The sequence below is a fragment of the Lagopus muta genome, chromosome 6 (genome assembly GCF_023343835.1).
Source record: "Lagopus muta isolate bLagMut1 chromosome 6, bLagMut1 primary, whole genome shotgun sequence".
NCBI classification, from domain to species: domain Eukaryota; kingdom Metazoa; phylum Chordata; class Aves; order Galliformes; family Phasianidae; genus Lagopus; species Lagopus muta.
Window position 1 is genome coordinate 26557769 of NC_064438.1, and position 13812 is coordinate 26571580.

A 13812-nucleotide genomic window follows, 5' to 3' on the forward strand; every position below is an offset into this window, starting at 1 on the left:
CCAGAGTTTGGGTGGGAAGCATCTCACTTATCCATAGCTGCCTACCATGCAGACACTGTCACTTGGATTTGTTTCAGGCGTATAGATATTGGAAAATGAGAAAGCTTTATGGTGTAATTTAGTTGCTTTTAGATTTGTTTTCACTTAAAGCTGAAATGAATCCTTCTCTGGTGATCCACTGACTCCTCTTCAGCTCTTCCCTCACACTAAAAGGAGCCTTGGTACTGGATGACAGAAGAAAGCATGTGCTATCAAGCTGACTGCCTAGGTGAGACAGGTTCCAGCCTTGATGGTGAGCATTAACTTAAACCCTGCTTGCATGTTTAAGCATCCAGCAGTTGATTTCCTTTCTACCATATACACTTAATGAGGATTCAGGAGCTTCCTCTGCCACACCTGAACCTTAGGGAGCCACCTTTTGCTTCTTAGCATTTAACAATCCATCCTGTCCCAGCTTTCTTTATGAATACTTCTACCTTCATGTCCTGTTGGTTATTATTTACAGCCCCAAGCAGGTCTACCAAACTGATCCAGTATTAGGTCACAATGATGCCACATTAGCCAGTAGCATGATAATGACACCATAAGAATGAAAGTAATGATATAATATTAACTAATGATGATACCAGAGTCTTCCAGAAAGGATGTGGGATTTAACCTCTCTATCACAGCCACTAATTTGCAACTTCCCATGGCTACAGGGTTTCTCATAACCAGCAAGAATGCATATCCGCAGGAGGAGCACCTCTGATTGACTGAGAAAGGTAAATGCTTGCTTTGTAATAATGAAAATTTCACTATCTGTTTGAATAGGATGCACCTGGGGGACATCCACTAGTGGTAAAACCTGCTAGATTTCATTAGTGCAACCCCAAATATATTTCAGGAAACCCATTTGAGGAGCATTTCAATATAGTATATTAATTTTGCACTTCATCACTACAATTTAATTGCAAATGAGCACCAACATACATAAGTTCAGTCATTAAGCACATACAAGTTCAGTACCTGTTCAGCAATATACCTGTTCAGCAATACAGTGTCAAGTTCATTTATGTAATTTACCAACACTTCCCCATTTATCTTAAAAATAACTTTCAAGTTCTTAAAAATCACTAACATAAAAGCACATTGATTTTTCACTGTTTTGCTACTGCCATGCTTTTTGTATTTCTCCCTGGGCAAGCAAATACGATAAATATGACAGTCAGTTCCAATGTCATTTAAAGTCACTTTCTGGGAAATTTCACTTTCAGATTTCACAAGCTAGCAGACAGCAATAAAGTGGCAATTGTTCATATGCTTTACTAATGCACTGAAGTGAAGGAAGTTTAACAAAACATAAATTTCAAGACTGTGCAATTAAGTTCTGAACTGGTATAAACTGAGAGCATCACCAAAGCTTGTCATAGCCAGCAAAGGCACAAAACCAGACCAACTGCACGTTCAGCTGGTGGCAGATTTCTTCATCATTTGAGCAGGTATGAGTCTGACAGTAAAACTGGGAGCATTTTGTCTGCATCTGCCAGATACCTTTGTGACCTATTGGAAGAGGACATCTCCTGTGCTAATAGCAACAAAGAGAGCACAGGAGTGCACACTGACACCATACCACCAATTCAGACTTTGACTTTGGCATCAGCTTGCCCTGATGCCACCACCACCGAGTGCTGGCCCACCAAAATTGGCAACTTACTCCTGCTGCCTTTTCCTGCTGTAGTTGAAGCAGCAGAATTGTGCCACAGTATCTACATCAATATCTACATCATGTTTCATACTACAAGTTTCACCTTCTTCACAGTGAAGGAAGCCAGAATGCACCTAGAACACCCACAGAAGAGAACTCTAATATAGTGAGAATCAAGCTCTCAAATAGTTAAGAGACACCAGAATCCGAAGTACCAAATGCAAACCTGTTTTGCTGAGTGAAAGCAACAGCTTTTGGCCACATAAACATCACCCCATATTTTCTCCACATGACCCCTGCCACAAACACATGCACAAATTCTGTGTATCATTAAGGGACTTACAAGCCATGTCTCATCACAAAATTTCAACTATGCAAGCCTATGAATGTTATACTTGACAACACTGACTCTGCTAAACACTGCTCCTGGGATTACTTATATCATTCTAATGCAGGTATTTGTAGCATTGCTACAGGCCAGACCTTGCCATTCTCAGCATTACTCAAATTGGTGTTTTCAGAAGTTCAGCACAGATCAAGCACTGCATTTCACCTATGCAAGAGAGTATGGTTAGCCCCGTTTATTTAGTTCAAGTGAAAAATGGTTTCACCTGAGGTTTTCTGAGCTGAATTCTGATTCCAGGAAACGAAGGAATTGGTCTCGTCCTACTGGGTCCTTCAGCACCTCATCCATGGAGAAGCCCCATCTTTTCACACGCTGCTGACTAGGTTCTTTGCTGTTTGGAGAGAGAGGGGAAAAACAGATGGAATGTGCATTTCTGCCTGCTGTCCCAGCAGCTGCTGCTGTTCCTGTTAAGCAGCAAAGGGAAAAAAATTATCAGACAAGGAGACGGTGGCTGTTTTCTTAAGAATTTCCAGATATACAAGATAGCAAACAACACACAAGAAGGAACTATAAAGACCAGGGTCATAGTTAATACGATTGTGCTGCTAATATGATTTGGGTGCTGCTTATATGGCAAAATGAGAGAGAAAGTGAATAAGGGAGACTTCTTGTACACTTCGCATAAAGAACTATTCGTTTTATGTCAAGGCAGAAAGAAATGTGCCAGCAATGTTCTCTAGGCTATCGGCAAGCTCCAGAGCATCACTCTATATCCCACACAGTACTGGCTGCTAACCTGGAACTGCCTTCAGACTGAGAAGCAAAGAGGACAAGATTTTTAAGAAATGATTACTGTTTTGTGGTCTTGTATTTTTCACTGCCTCTGACTTCTGGGTACCTAAGTCTTGCAAGATGTAAAAGCAACCTTCTCTTCCCCTCCATGACAGTCATACTCTCAGCTGGGACACTGAGATGTGGAGGCACCCAAATTCTCTCACAAGCTTTCTGCTATATTATTTCTTAATACAATCCTGCTTACATAAGCTGTTGTTTGAATTGCCAGACATGTTGCAGAGATGCCTATGGGGAGAGGCACTGCCTAGGAATTACGAGGATCCCACAAGACAGCCTACATCAGAGAGTAATTTGGGCTCACAAAGTGTTTGAAAGCTTCTGGTGTGATGGCGTCATACTATGAGACAACCATTAAAACACAGCTCAGCTGCTCACATTTGTGACAGTAGAGCCATTGTAAACAGTACGTATCTATTAAACTGTATGTCTTGTCATGTCCACAGTGATTCCTAATCCTGGAGCCTTAGGGGACAGTGGCGATCTGTGCTGAAGACAAATAAGCCACGGGGGTAAATAAAATGCCCACTTTGATTTCCTCTTGATATGGAGACTAAGCAACACTGATGGGCATGTCCTCACTCGAGGCACAGAGCACTGGGGCTGGCTCCTCCTCTGCTGAGAGAGCCACGCTGGACATGGGGACATGAGAGCTGTGCTGGTGTAGAGCTATGGCACCAGCCGAGTTCAGGGAATTTCCTGATGATTCCGGAAATCAGAAGCTGCTCTGCTTGCTGCTGCACAGACTGAAAAGGCCAAAGTGCTGTCTAAGACAGAAGCCTTTCTGAGACATTTCCCCAGTGCCACGAAGGATGAGTTGCACAGCGCTGACCCTGCTCAGAAGCTGGCTTTGCCATTAGAAAGGAAAGGGGCTTAGTTTCTCTGAACAGGGGCTCTGCTTTCCTGACACAAGAAACAGCCTTGCAGGCAGCACAAGGGCTACCAGAGCTTTTGGGAATCATTTAATTATTCATGCAAGTTGCAACTAGATGCAGACACAAGGAGGTATCTTGCTATAGAGAATAAAATGAAAATACAAAGATGTTTGTTCTCTCATCTCACAACAATACAGCAGGAGAATCACTTTCGTAACTCTGAAATCATAACAGAAACAAAGCTTTTACTCTAGTTCTTAATAAGTCCAAGACATTAGGTTGATTATATTCCTTGGGGACACAGAAATATTTTCAAGGGTATCCAGCCACCTCAACAGACCCAGAAGTAATGATGTCTGGATTACAGTGTGGGTGGAGCTCCTCCAGAGTAGTATTTTGCAGGGGTTGCATCTGTAACCCTGCTAGGGAGGATGGAGAAATTGAGAGAAACTGACTGAAAAAGAAATCCAAAATATTGATTTTATATGAAAAGAGGCAGAGACCAGGGAACTAATTACCAGCTTCTGTGACTTTCAGAGAAGCAGGGGACAACACCTTTCACATCCCACATCACATGTGTTTTTACACAGAGAAATAACTTGCCCTTTTCCTGGAATATTGATTCATGGTGAACTGGCTCTCCTAAGCTGGCAGCATCTCAAAATTTACATGATGATTTAAGAACAGATAGTATTAGATTTGTCATTCTTTTTCTCAAAGATTTGCTAAAATGAACTCCCAGTTCTGTTTGGCACTGAACAACAACAGCAGCTCAGCTTCAGGAAAAGCTGCACAGCATTTGCAGCCATCTGCCAGAGGATGCTCTGAGTGAGCAATGAAGGTGGCATAGTGAGTGACAGCATTTTGCTATTACTCAACGTGTCGTGTACAGCAGTGGCACCTTGCACGGGGTTCTGCAATTTGGGGAGGACCTAAGAGCAGGCTCTCAAGGGTCAAAGGAGGTGTGCTGGAACAAGGATCTTGTAGAGGTATCTTGTACTAGTGGGCTCTAAGAACCAAGCCCAGGCATGTCCTGTAGGGCCATGAAATCACCCTAACTTACACAGTAATGCAAACTGAGCACATGGAAGTGAAAGGGCTGTATAAACCACCAAAATAATAAACTACACCATTCTGTTTAACTTCAGTTATGTGAGTGTATCATGTGAAGATTCAGAGATGAAACTTCCTATCCCAACAGCCATAGGAAAAGCAAACCAATAAAATTGCAAGACAACTCTAACATTACCTAAAACTGCCAAATCTTACCTCATTTCAATGTCCCACAAAGCTGCATCATCACTTATCCAGGGGTTAGAAGGCTCAGCAGGAGTGATAAAAGGGTCATATTCCACATACTGCTCTGTGTACGCTATTAAGCTGACATATTAAAAAAAGTAAAAAAGAAGACAAAGCCTGAGTACTCAGTCATGTATCAGAGATACAAGCTTTCTCTCTGCGCCTCCCTCCCCCCCCCTCGTTGGAGGGCTTTTTTTCCATGTTTGGATCAGAGTGGTTCTTAGTACTCGCACACAACAGCCCCTTTTTCCTGGAAGGGTGCATGCAAGGATTTCTCTGCAACACTCACCAGTTCACTCAAGGTTTCCTCAAGGTTGGTTCTGCGGAGATGCCTACAGACAGCCTGATGTGGCAGCAAGTGAACTGATATGGTAGGACTTCCCACAGACAGCAACGTGACTCTGAAGCACGTGTCCTCCACATTTGTTGCATGCTTCTATTCCTCCCTTCCCTTCCCTTTTATTTATTTATTTATTTTTTTTTTGCAAGGCCTTTTGTACTCACTGCTTGAAGCATTGCAAGTAACTCATCAAAATACTGTCATGCACTGTAGCTAAGAACACAATTAAGTCTCACAGGATCACAGTCCTAAGCATCAAATCTTCAGCATATAGGAAATTTTGTTTTGCCAGTGTATCAGTTAGCACAGTGACAATGCAATGTACTCAGTGTAGTTAGTTTATAATCATTAATGTAAAATGAAGTAAACTATACAGGTATTGAATAAGCACCTGGCTTTTATGCTGGTCTGCTTCAAGCCTAGAAAAAGCACACAGCCTCAAATCCTAAGAGCTGCCTGTGAAAAGGCCCATGTCTGCTTGCATTCCATTGGGGTTGGGACTAGGTGGCAATTTTATGAAAGGTAGGCAGTGAAAATATCAAAAGAAATTTGTCCCAGTCTATACTCGAAATACTCCAGGGCACTTTTTCCTTTTTCTGCCTCAGTCTGCCAACTAATTAAATAAGTTAATTGAGTCTCACCATACTGAAAACTAATCTATTTTCTCTGTGATTGTCCATGTTAAGTGTTACCTTTGGATCTTCCACACCTTCAAAAGACAGGAGAAGGAAAATACCCTGTGGAACCATGGGTCACAAAAGGCAGAAACTTTCCCTGACCTGCCCTACAATAATTACTTCTTTTTGTTTGTCCTAGCTCTTATCATGAGGCATTAAAATCATACACTTTTGTAACCACAGCAGGTTCCCACTGCCCCTCAGGGCACTCAGGGCTGTCTCATCTCATTTCATTAATTACATTTCACGACTGTTGTGGGTCAAGGGTTGGAGGAGGGAGCAGCGTCCAATTTCAGAGAGCAGCAATCCCAGAGACATCAATGAGAGAGAGGGGTGGTTAAAAAAATAAAACATAAAAAGCCAACAAAAACCAACACAGAGGATAAATCAGGAGGTACATGCTGTGAAACTTGAATTGCTTGTAACAAAATAATAAGGTGGCATCAGAGGGGAAAAAGTAGATGAAATAAGGGTCGATTTGCTAAACGCATGTTGCTGATTCAGTATAATGACAGGAGCTGAATTATGGCCTCATTGTCTAAAGAAAGCTACAGGCAGTGGGAATCCTAAGGGAAAGCGTTTCTGCCAAAAGGTAAACCTGGGCTTTTGGCTTTTCAGGTGATGCTGTGTCATTCTGGCAGAAGAGGTGATGGTTAAGAGTTCATGGAAGGGGGCAGAGCTTGCATTGAGAATCTGTCTATCTCACTATCAGGTGGCCCTGCTGAGCCTTCACAGCAACTTCAGGTGGTTGAGAGGATAACACAGGTTTGTGACACATTCTCATTTAGGGAACCAAGATTACTTTTGACAGGAAGGTGTTCGGGCTTTCCTCAGCCATTTCCATAATGCCACATGTACTGGGATTGCATCAGCACTGCCTGACATGGTCAGGAAAAACAGTAGGTACAATTTATTCACAGTTTTACTAGAGAGTTGTCAAATGTCCTTGCCAGATCCTAAAACCAACAGTGTTCATGTCCCAAGAGAGGAAAAAGGATTTGGAAGTAGAAAAACTGTTCCCTGTGTTCCTGGAGCAGCTGAGGGATGCCTCAGCCTTAAAAGCAGAGCCCAACCTGAGAAGTGCCTTGCTACTACTAACAGCACCTCCTTACTCAGCACATCTGCTCTTGGAGCACACATTCAGTGTTTCACACACAGTCTTCAGGCAACACAGGCTTCATTCCCGGCAACAGGTCAACTTAGGCCACACAAACTCATTCTCTCTCACCCACCCCCATCACTGCTGAGCCCCTCCAGGGCCTTCCTTGCTGCCCCTTGTGCCAAGCCCCACCACAGCCTGGGGCTCTCCAGCAGCACTGTCATCCACAGTCCCTCCAGACCAAGAAAATTGTTTTTTGTCCAGTTCTACTGAAAACTAACAGATTTTTCTTCTGGCATTGACAATGACATATTTATCATGGCAGTATAACTTGAACAACAGGTGTGCTATGTGGACAGGACCTGATGTTCACAGTCAGTGAGTTTTATTGAGACCATCTTATTGAATAAATACCAACCCAGAAAAAACTCAAGCAAAACACATCTGCTTGTCTGTAAATTACCGGCCTGGAAATTATTACTGTCACAGTATATTAAGGTCACTGTAAGTAAATTCAGTATATAATGAGAATTTTTGGTAAAACACAAAATTATCAGAACAGAACCAGAAAGCCCAAAACATAAATGTGAATGTGCTAATTTCAAAGGTGTAAAATAGTGTGTGAAGGATTTCAGAAAGACTCTGAATATTTTCTTTTTAACTGGATAAACTTTAATTTAAATTGATAAACATTATAGAATCATAGAATCGCCAAGGTTGGAAAAGACCTAAAAGATCATCCAGTCCAACCATTCACCTATTCCCAATAGCTCCCACTAAACCATGCCCCTCAACACAACATCCAGCATCCATTATGAGCCAGTAGGAACTTTCTGTTGAGCTCCTGCCATTTAATTTGCCTAGTTTAGTGTACACACGCTAATTACAGGAGCAAGTACTGCAAAGCACAAAATTTCATAGGGAAATCTCTTTTTAATTTGTTTAAGTAAAAATTCCTGTTATTTCTCCAGAAAGAGCCATCCCTTGTCATGCCCATCATGTTCAAGACAGCTTTGCTCTGAAAGTGATGTCACAGAAAAGCATGCTGATCCGTACATTTGTCACAGCAATTCCACTGAAAATGTGCATAGCTTACAAGTATCTGAGTAAAGGAGCTGTCACTCTCAGGAAGCTAAATTTGAGCTTGTTCTTTACTTGTTCATACTTTCCTACATGGACTAAATTTTCTGCAGTCAAACTGTGCCTTGATTTGCCTCTATGAGAAATCCACCTCTTCATAACATTGCCTTGAGTAGTCCAGATACAAACCTAGTACTTTCCATAGGGTTTCACATGCATAATTGGGGGCAGAAACTGGCCCTACAACCCCAGCACAAATGAATCCCAGCATGAATGCAAACATCACATGCAACAAGATGCAAACACAGTGCCCTCCACAGACATTTGTCAGTCTAACAGGAGAGGAGCACTCAGAGTTCATCCAGAAAGTAAAAATTGAATGCTTTTCAACTGAAAGAAGAATGACTTTTCTTTAAGTAAACACTAGACTTTAGTGATGTAGGAAATGAATGCCCTGCAATGGTTCTTTCCATTGTGATCACATTTGTCTTGCTTTTACAGTACAACATCCTCCTTTTTCACTCACTTTTTCTTAGTGGCAGAAGGGCAAATATCAAATGTCAGTGGTCAGCAGACAAGCAGCATGCCTGGACGAGGAGGGAAAAGAATTCATTGCTTGGAAATGGAACGAGCCTTTGTGCATCCCTGCCTACTTGCTATTTCTAGAAATGCTAAATTTGAGATGAAGAAGTAATGAAAAATCACATACTTGGGGACACTCACCTTTCTGCTACTTTGGACATCTTTAAACAATGCCTGTCTATCTGCAGGTTCAGAAAAGTTATCTGAGGAGAGAGATGACAAGGGCATTAACAATCCAGGAGCTCCACAGCATGCATTGATCACATCCCAACACACTATTGATTTCTCATTCCAAACAGCTTGAAAGTAACTCAGAAAGAAATGGGACCCTCCCCCAGGTAATAGAAGCAGCTTACTAGCTGCTTCCATCAGGAGTCTCCATTTCATGTAGCAAAGTCCCAGGGGGAGCTTCAGAAGAAATAATTAAAAGTAGGAAAGACATATTTGGAGCTGAGGTTCCTAGACAACTCAGAGTGCAATGTGATCCTTATTTTATAACACACACTTTCATTTCTCTAACCAAGAAAATAAAGGTTTCAAAGTACATTTGTACTGTGCTATAAAGTAGTTCTTCACATACTCTGCAGTCCATATTGCCTATGATGGAAAAAGCTCAAGAGATGTAGTGTTCAGACTTAGTTCAGAAGATCAGTCTAAAACTGGCTGCCTAAAAAACATGTTTAATGCTGTCTTTACTAAAAAGCTGACCCAGCAGTTCCTGCCCATACTTCAGCGAGAGCTGTTTCTTGCAGGAGAGCAATTTTGAGCCAGAGCTCCCCATGGAGGGGCAAGAACCCATGATTCAGACCTTTCCTCAGGTCAATTCCTCAGAGCCATTCCTCAGAGCAATTCTACAAATAACTTTTTCCCAGTTCCCCAAAAGCACCATGCCTGTGTTCTGGCTGTGCCAGCTTCTCTAGCCTTTGTCAGTGCCCACTTTTCAGGCATATTCAGTGGCTGGAAATTAATCTGCCTACTGGCCCACAAAGTAAGTAATCAGAAGGTTAGTGTTGCCCATAACTGCACTGCTCAGTTAATACACATCTTTAAATACTTACTGCTTGACATAAAGGAAGTGAGGATCAAGCACAGTTAAACCAGTGGTGGTTTTTGCTAATATCTCTACAATGTTAAATGTTCTTTTTTTTATTTAAGCAGAAAACAACTGCCTGACTGTTCCAGATGCACCCAGCTCTCAGGACAACTGAACTGCTGCACAGACATCTACTTACTTGTTTCCGGAAATCCTCTTTTGTAGTTTTACGTATGGGTTGGGAGGGCACATGAACAGGGCTTTGGGGCTGAGATTCCTCTGTAACCCCATACACTGACTGCAAGGAACCAGTAAACAAACAGAATAGATGAGAGCTTTTTCTCTATTATGCAAAGAGAAGTGCAGTATGCAAAACAGTAAGGTAATAAGCCAACAATTTCCTACATTTTTTTTCCCCACACAGGTAAACAATCATTCAGCCGGGAGCAAAACTGACAGATCTGACTGTGCTGCAGATGCCTGCATTTGGGATGTCTGTAGGCACGCCAGCGGTGTGCTCAGAGCTTCCTGCACAGCTTGCTTTCCAGCAAAACACTCTCACCTGAGACCTTCCCCTGTTGCATATGAGGTGTCCACTCTGTGCTGCTGCAGTCTATAGGGGTGCTTCACAGGACTTACTGAAAAAGGAGCTTATCTTAAATACTAAAATACAGCTGATCATTTTTAGGAGTTCTGAGGGCTGTGTCTCTTGTATTTGCAAGAGGAATGCTGTGAATGATTGTTGTGGCGAAGTAAGTGCAGAAAAAATGTACTAGAATCCAACCCTTTTCTTTCATTTTCTTCCACTCACTTGAATTTCTTGTCATAAAACTACATATCAAAGAAAGAGCTTTAACCAGGTGTCAATCGCTCAAGTTCACACGAACCAGAAGATTGACTTGTAGCCATTTGTTTTCAGGACAGAGACTTACACTGAAAGTAATATCAACTGTCCTGTCAATAAGTATCTTTGCTTTTCACTTTATGTTCAAAAGAGACGGGTGAATATCTCTGCTGAAATTTAACTACCAATGGAATTTAGCAGTCTAATTTCACCTCTAAAACTAATAAAAACACATAAGAGTAAGAACCTGCTGGAAGTCAAGAGAATCCAAGCTGCAAATGATCAAGCCTTTGAGATTATTAAGGCATATAAAGCACTCTGAAAAACCTGTGTCCAAATAACTTCTGAAAAGTGTGACCCAAGTGTTTTTGCCAACTGATTTTATTTTTATGGGAATGTAGAGACAGTAGACATCTGTTGCTAAAACTGCAATAGTAAATTCACCAATTAAATCAAAACAGAACTGACATTTGCCAAACCCGTCTTTTGATTTCTATTGGGAAAGTCTGATATACTCTAGGTGTCAAGAATGACTGATGTTAAAAAAAATGAAAGAAAACCAGAAACTCATGCTGACCTTTTTCACCTTCTGTGGGTTTTTCATACGACGACACTTTCTAATGTCCATTTCTGTGGTGTTCACACAGCCCGGCTGAAAAGAGACAGTTAAAGGAGATGGGTATCACATTAGTGTCTTCTGCTTACAGTCTGCATGCTTCCTTACCTACCTAAAATAGAGTTTAGATCTTGTCCAAAATTCTTTCCTTATGTTTGCACTCATAGATTATGCTTTCTAAACAAGAGAGTGCACGTACCCAAAGTTGGCATCTCAGCATCAAATCCGTTTACTTCTAACTTCAGCACCAAGCAGAAATGCCTCAGCTAAGAGGAGAGCTTTTTCTAGGAAGTCTGTGACAAACTGCTTTTCTTCCGCACAAAAAAAGATCTTCAATACTTGATGTTTATAATATATTTCTGAGTCAACAGTTCCAAGCATGCACAAACCAATAATGTCTGAGATACTTTTGTAGAAGCCTGTTCTAAATTGTGAGGAAAATCCATACAGTGACCTTAAAGACAATATCACTGTGCAATTCATGGCACAGTGTTAAATGAATTAAAACCGATCATTTAAGAAAGGCTTTACCACAGGCCTGTGCACATCCCAGAATGCTCTCTCCTGGCTGTCCAAAATTTTCCTTTCTGTTTTGTCCTTTTTCCTGTCAATTCTGAAAAAAAAAACAAAACAAAAAAACCAAACTTGTGTGCATAAACACACAAGTTACCACACAACTATTTTTTCCTTGTTACATTTTCTAGCTAGAGTTTTAACTCAGAGACAAAAATGTTCAGAAATCTCTCTCTCTCTCTATTTTTTTTTTTGGTATAGAAACGTTACACTCTGACTTCCAAGTCCATACATCATGAGCAAAACATCATGGATTTTTACTGCAATGTGTGTCAAGAGGACTTTTCCTATTAAGATGGAAAATTTATCTTAACATATGTTTGTTTGTTTGTTTTCCACCTGGTGAGAAAAGCTTCCTTTCCTGATGCTCTCTTCCCAGACCATTTAGCTTTGGCTCCGTCAGCATCATCTGGCCTGTATCTCTGGGCATCTCTCTCCTGCAGGCTGAAGGGCCACCTCAGAAGGTCCTGCTGCACCCAGAGACCTCACTGCTATGATCACAGACTCCTATGAGGCAGCTGCCCAAGGCCCCTGAGCAGTGACAGCATAGGCAACACTTGTGGTCACTGTGCCTGGAGATTCCAACAGAGCGGCTCCATCTGCCCTGGTGCTGGCAGTGTGGGGTGACAGCGTGAGTGACAGGGCCCAGCTCACTGACAGCGTTGTGCAAGCCAGCACTCATCTGGAGATATGTGATGGGGTTGGCATGGGTGTAAGTCACTAATTTCAGCCATCATGTAGCCAGTAAATTGATTCACTCAAAGCACACACATCACAGGCCACTGGAGGTTGTTCAAAGCAGCTGTACCTGTACCTCTCAGCAGCATCTAGCAATTCATGTCTGATGCTCAGCTCTACACGTGAGCACAGCACAGTCACCATCAGCTTGTAGGACCTGCCTGCATAAAGACAAATGACACCCAAAGAGAAGGAACCCTGCGTAAACCCAGATGACACCCTTGCCTCCAGACCAGGCTTGAGAGGCTGACAGCATCCCCGTGCTGACTTCTTGCACTGCTGCCACCTAGGATAATGACAGCAGTGAGAGAAAGCACAAGCAAGCTACAGCTTCTGACAATCATGTTCTCACCTCTCTTGTCTTTCTTTAGGAGAGGCAGTGATTCTCAGCTGAGTGTGTGCTAGAAGTGTACCAAGGAAATTGGGGACTGAGGCTGACGCATCTGAACACCCCTTCCCTCCCCACAAAAATCCTAGAGTCCAGCGCATTTTGGAGCTGGCTGAGATAAAAGAAACCAGCTCAGCATGAACAGCCACCAGACACCACTTCACTGTACTGAGCTGAGGAGCAAACACAGAACGCAAAACCAGGAGAAATGCTTTTTAGATGTTTTGCTTTGTTCTCTGTTTTAGTTAATACGCTGCCAAGCACTGCCTTGTGAATTCTAGTCCATTTTTTTCTCTATGAAAAGATGAGTATGCAGTGCTGACCCTGTAAAAAATCTGAAATTAAAATTTCTTTCTTAGGAAATAATTTATGCTGTAAATGGAATGCAGAATTTTGTTTTGACTGAGATTTTTTCCCTTTTGGCAACAAACCTTTAAGTAAATGAAAGTACAACTGCTAGTGTAACTTCCAATTTTTTCTTCTAAGCAGAACACTGGTATTCTCTTCAGAAAAAAAATCCCTTAATTGCCTTGTTATTTTGAGGATAATTACCACATACTTAAATAGTGCATAATTACAATTAATCAAAATTCCAACGAGTTAATCAAAGATAGAGACCAATGCCTCAGCCACCCCCTCAAGTAAAAGTGTCCCTTAACTTTTTAGCATCTGATGCTAAAAGTGCACATTCTTTCCATTAATACAGCCCGTTAGTACCCTGTATTCTTATACACCACCTTCATCAGCCTTCCAGTTTTACAGGAGATGATTACGTGCACAAAA

The 13812-nt window shown here is 41.8% G+C and overlaps 1 protein-coding gene across 7 annotated transcripts in view; it reads right to left on the reverse strand.

Moving 5' to 3' along the window:
• RGS6 (regulator of G protein signaling 6) overlaps positions 1–13812 on the reverse strand; it is a 232494-nt gene that overhangs the window by 37350 nt on the left and 181332 nt on the right. For all 7 annotated transcript variants that reach the window (XR_007377783.1, XM_048949076.1, XM_048949078.1 and 4 more), the window contains exons 9-14: positions 11862–11943; positions 11292–11366; positions 10070–10168; positions 8979–9040; positions 5030–5140; positions 2299–2424 (exon numbers count right to left, since the gene is read on the reverse strand). Coding sequence is in view for 6 of the 7 variants with exons in the window: in XM_048949076.1 (XP_048805033.1) it covers positions 2299–2424; positions 5030–5140; positions 8979–9040; positions 10070–10168; positions 11292–11366; positions 11862–11943 (555 nt within the window). In the remaining variant the exon portion in view is untranslated. The remainder of the gene's footprint in view (positions 1–2298; positions 2425–5029; positions 5141–8978; positions 9041–10069; positions 10169–11291; positions 11367–11861; positions 11944–13812) is intronic.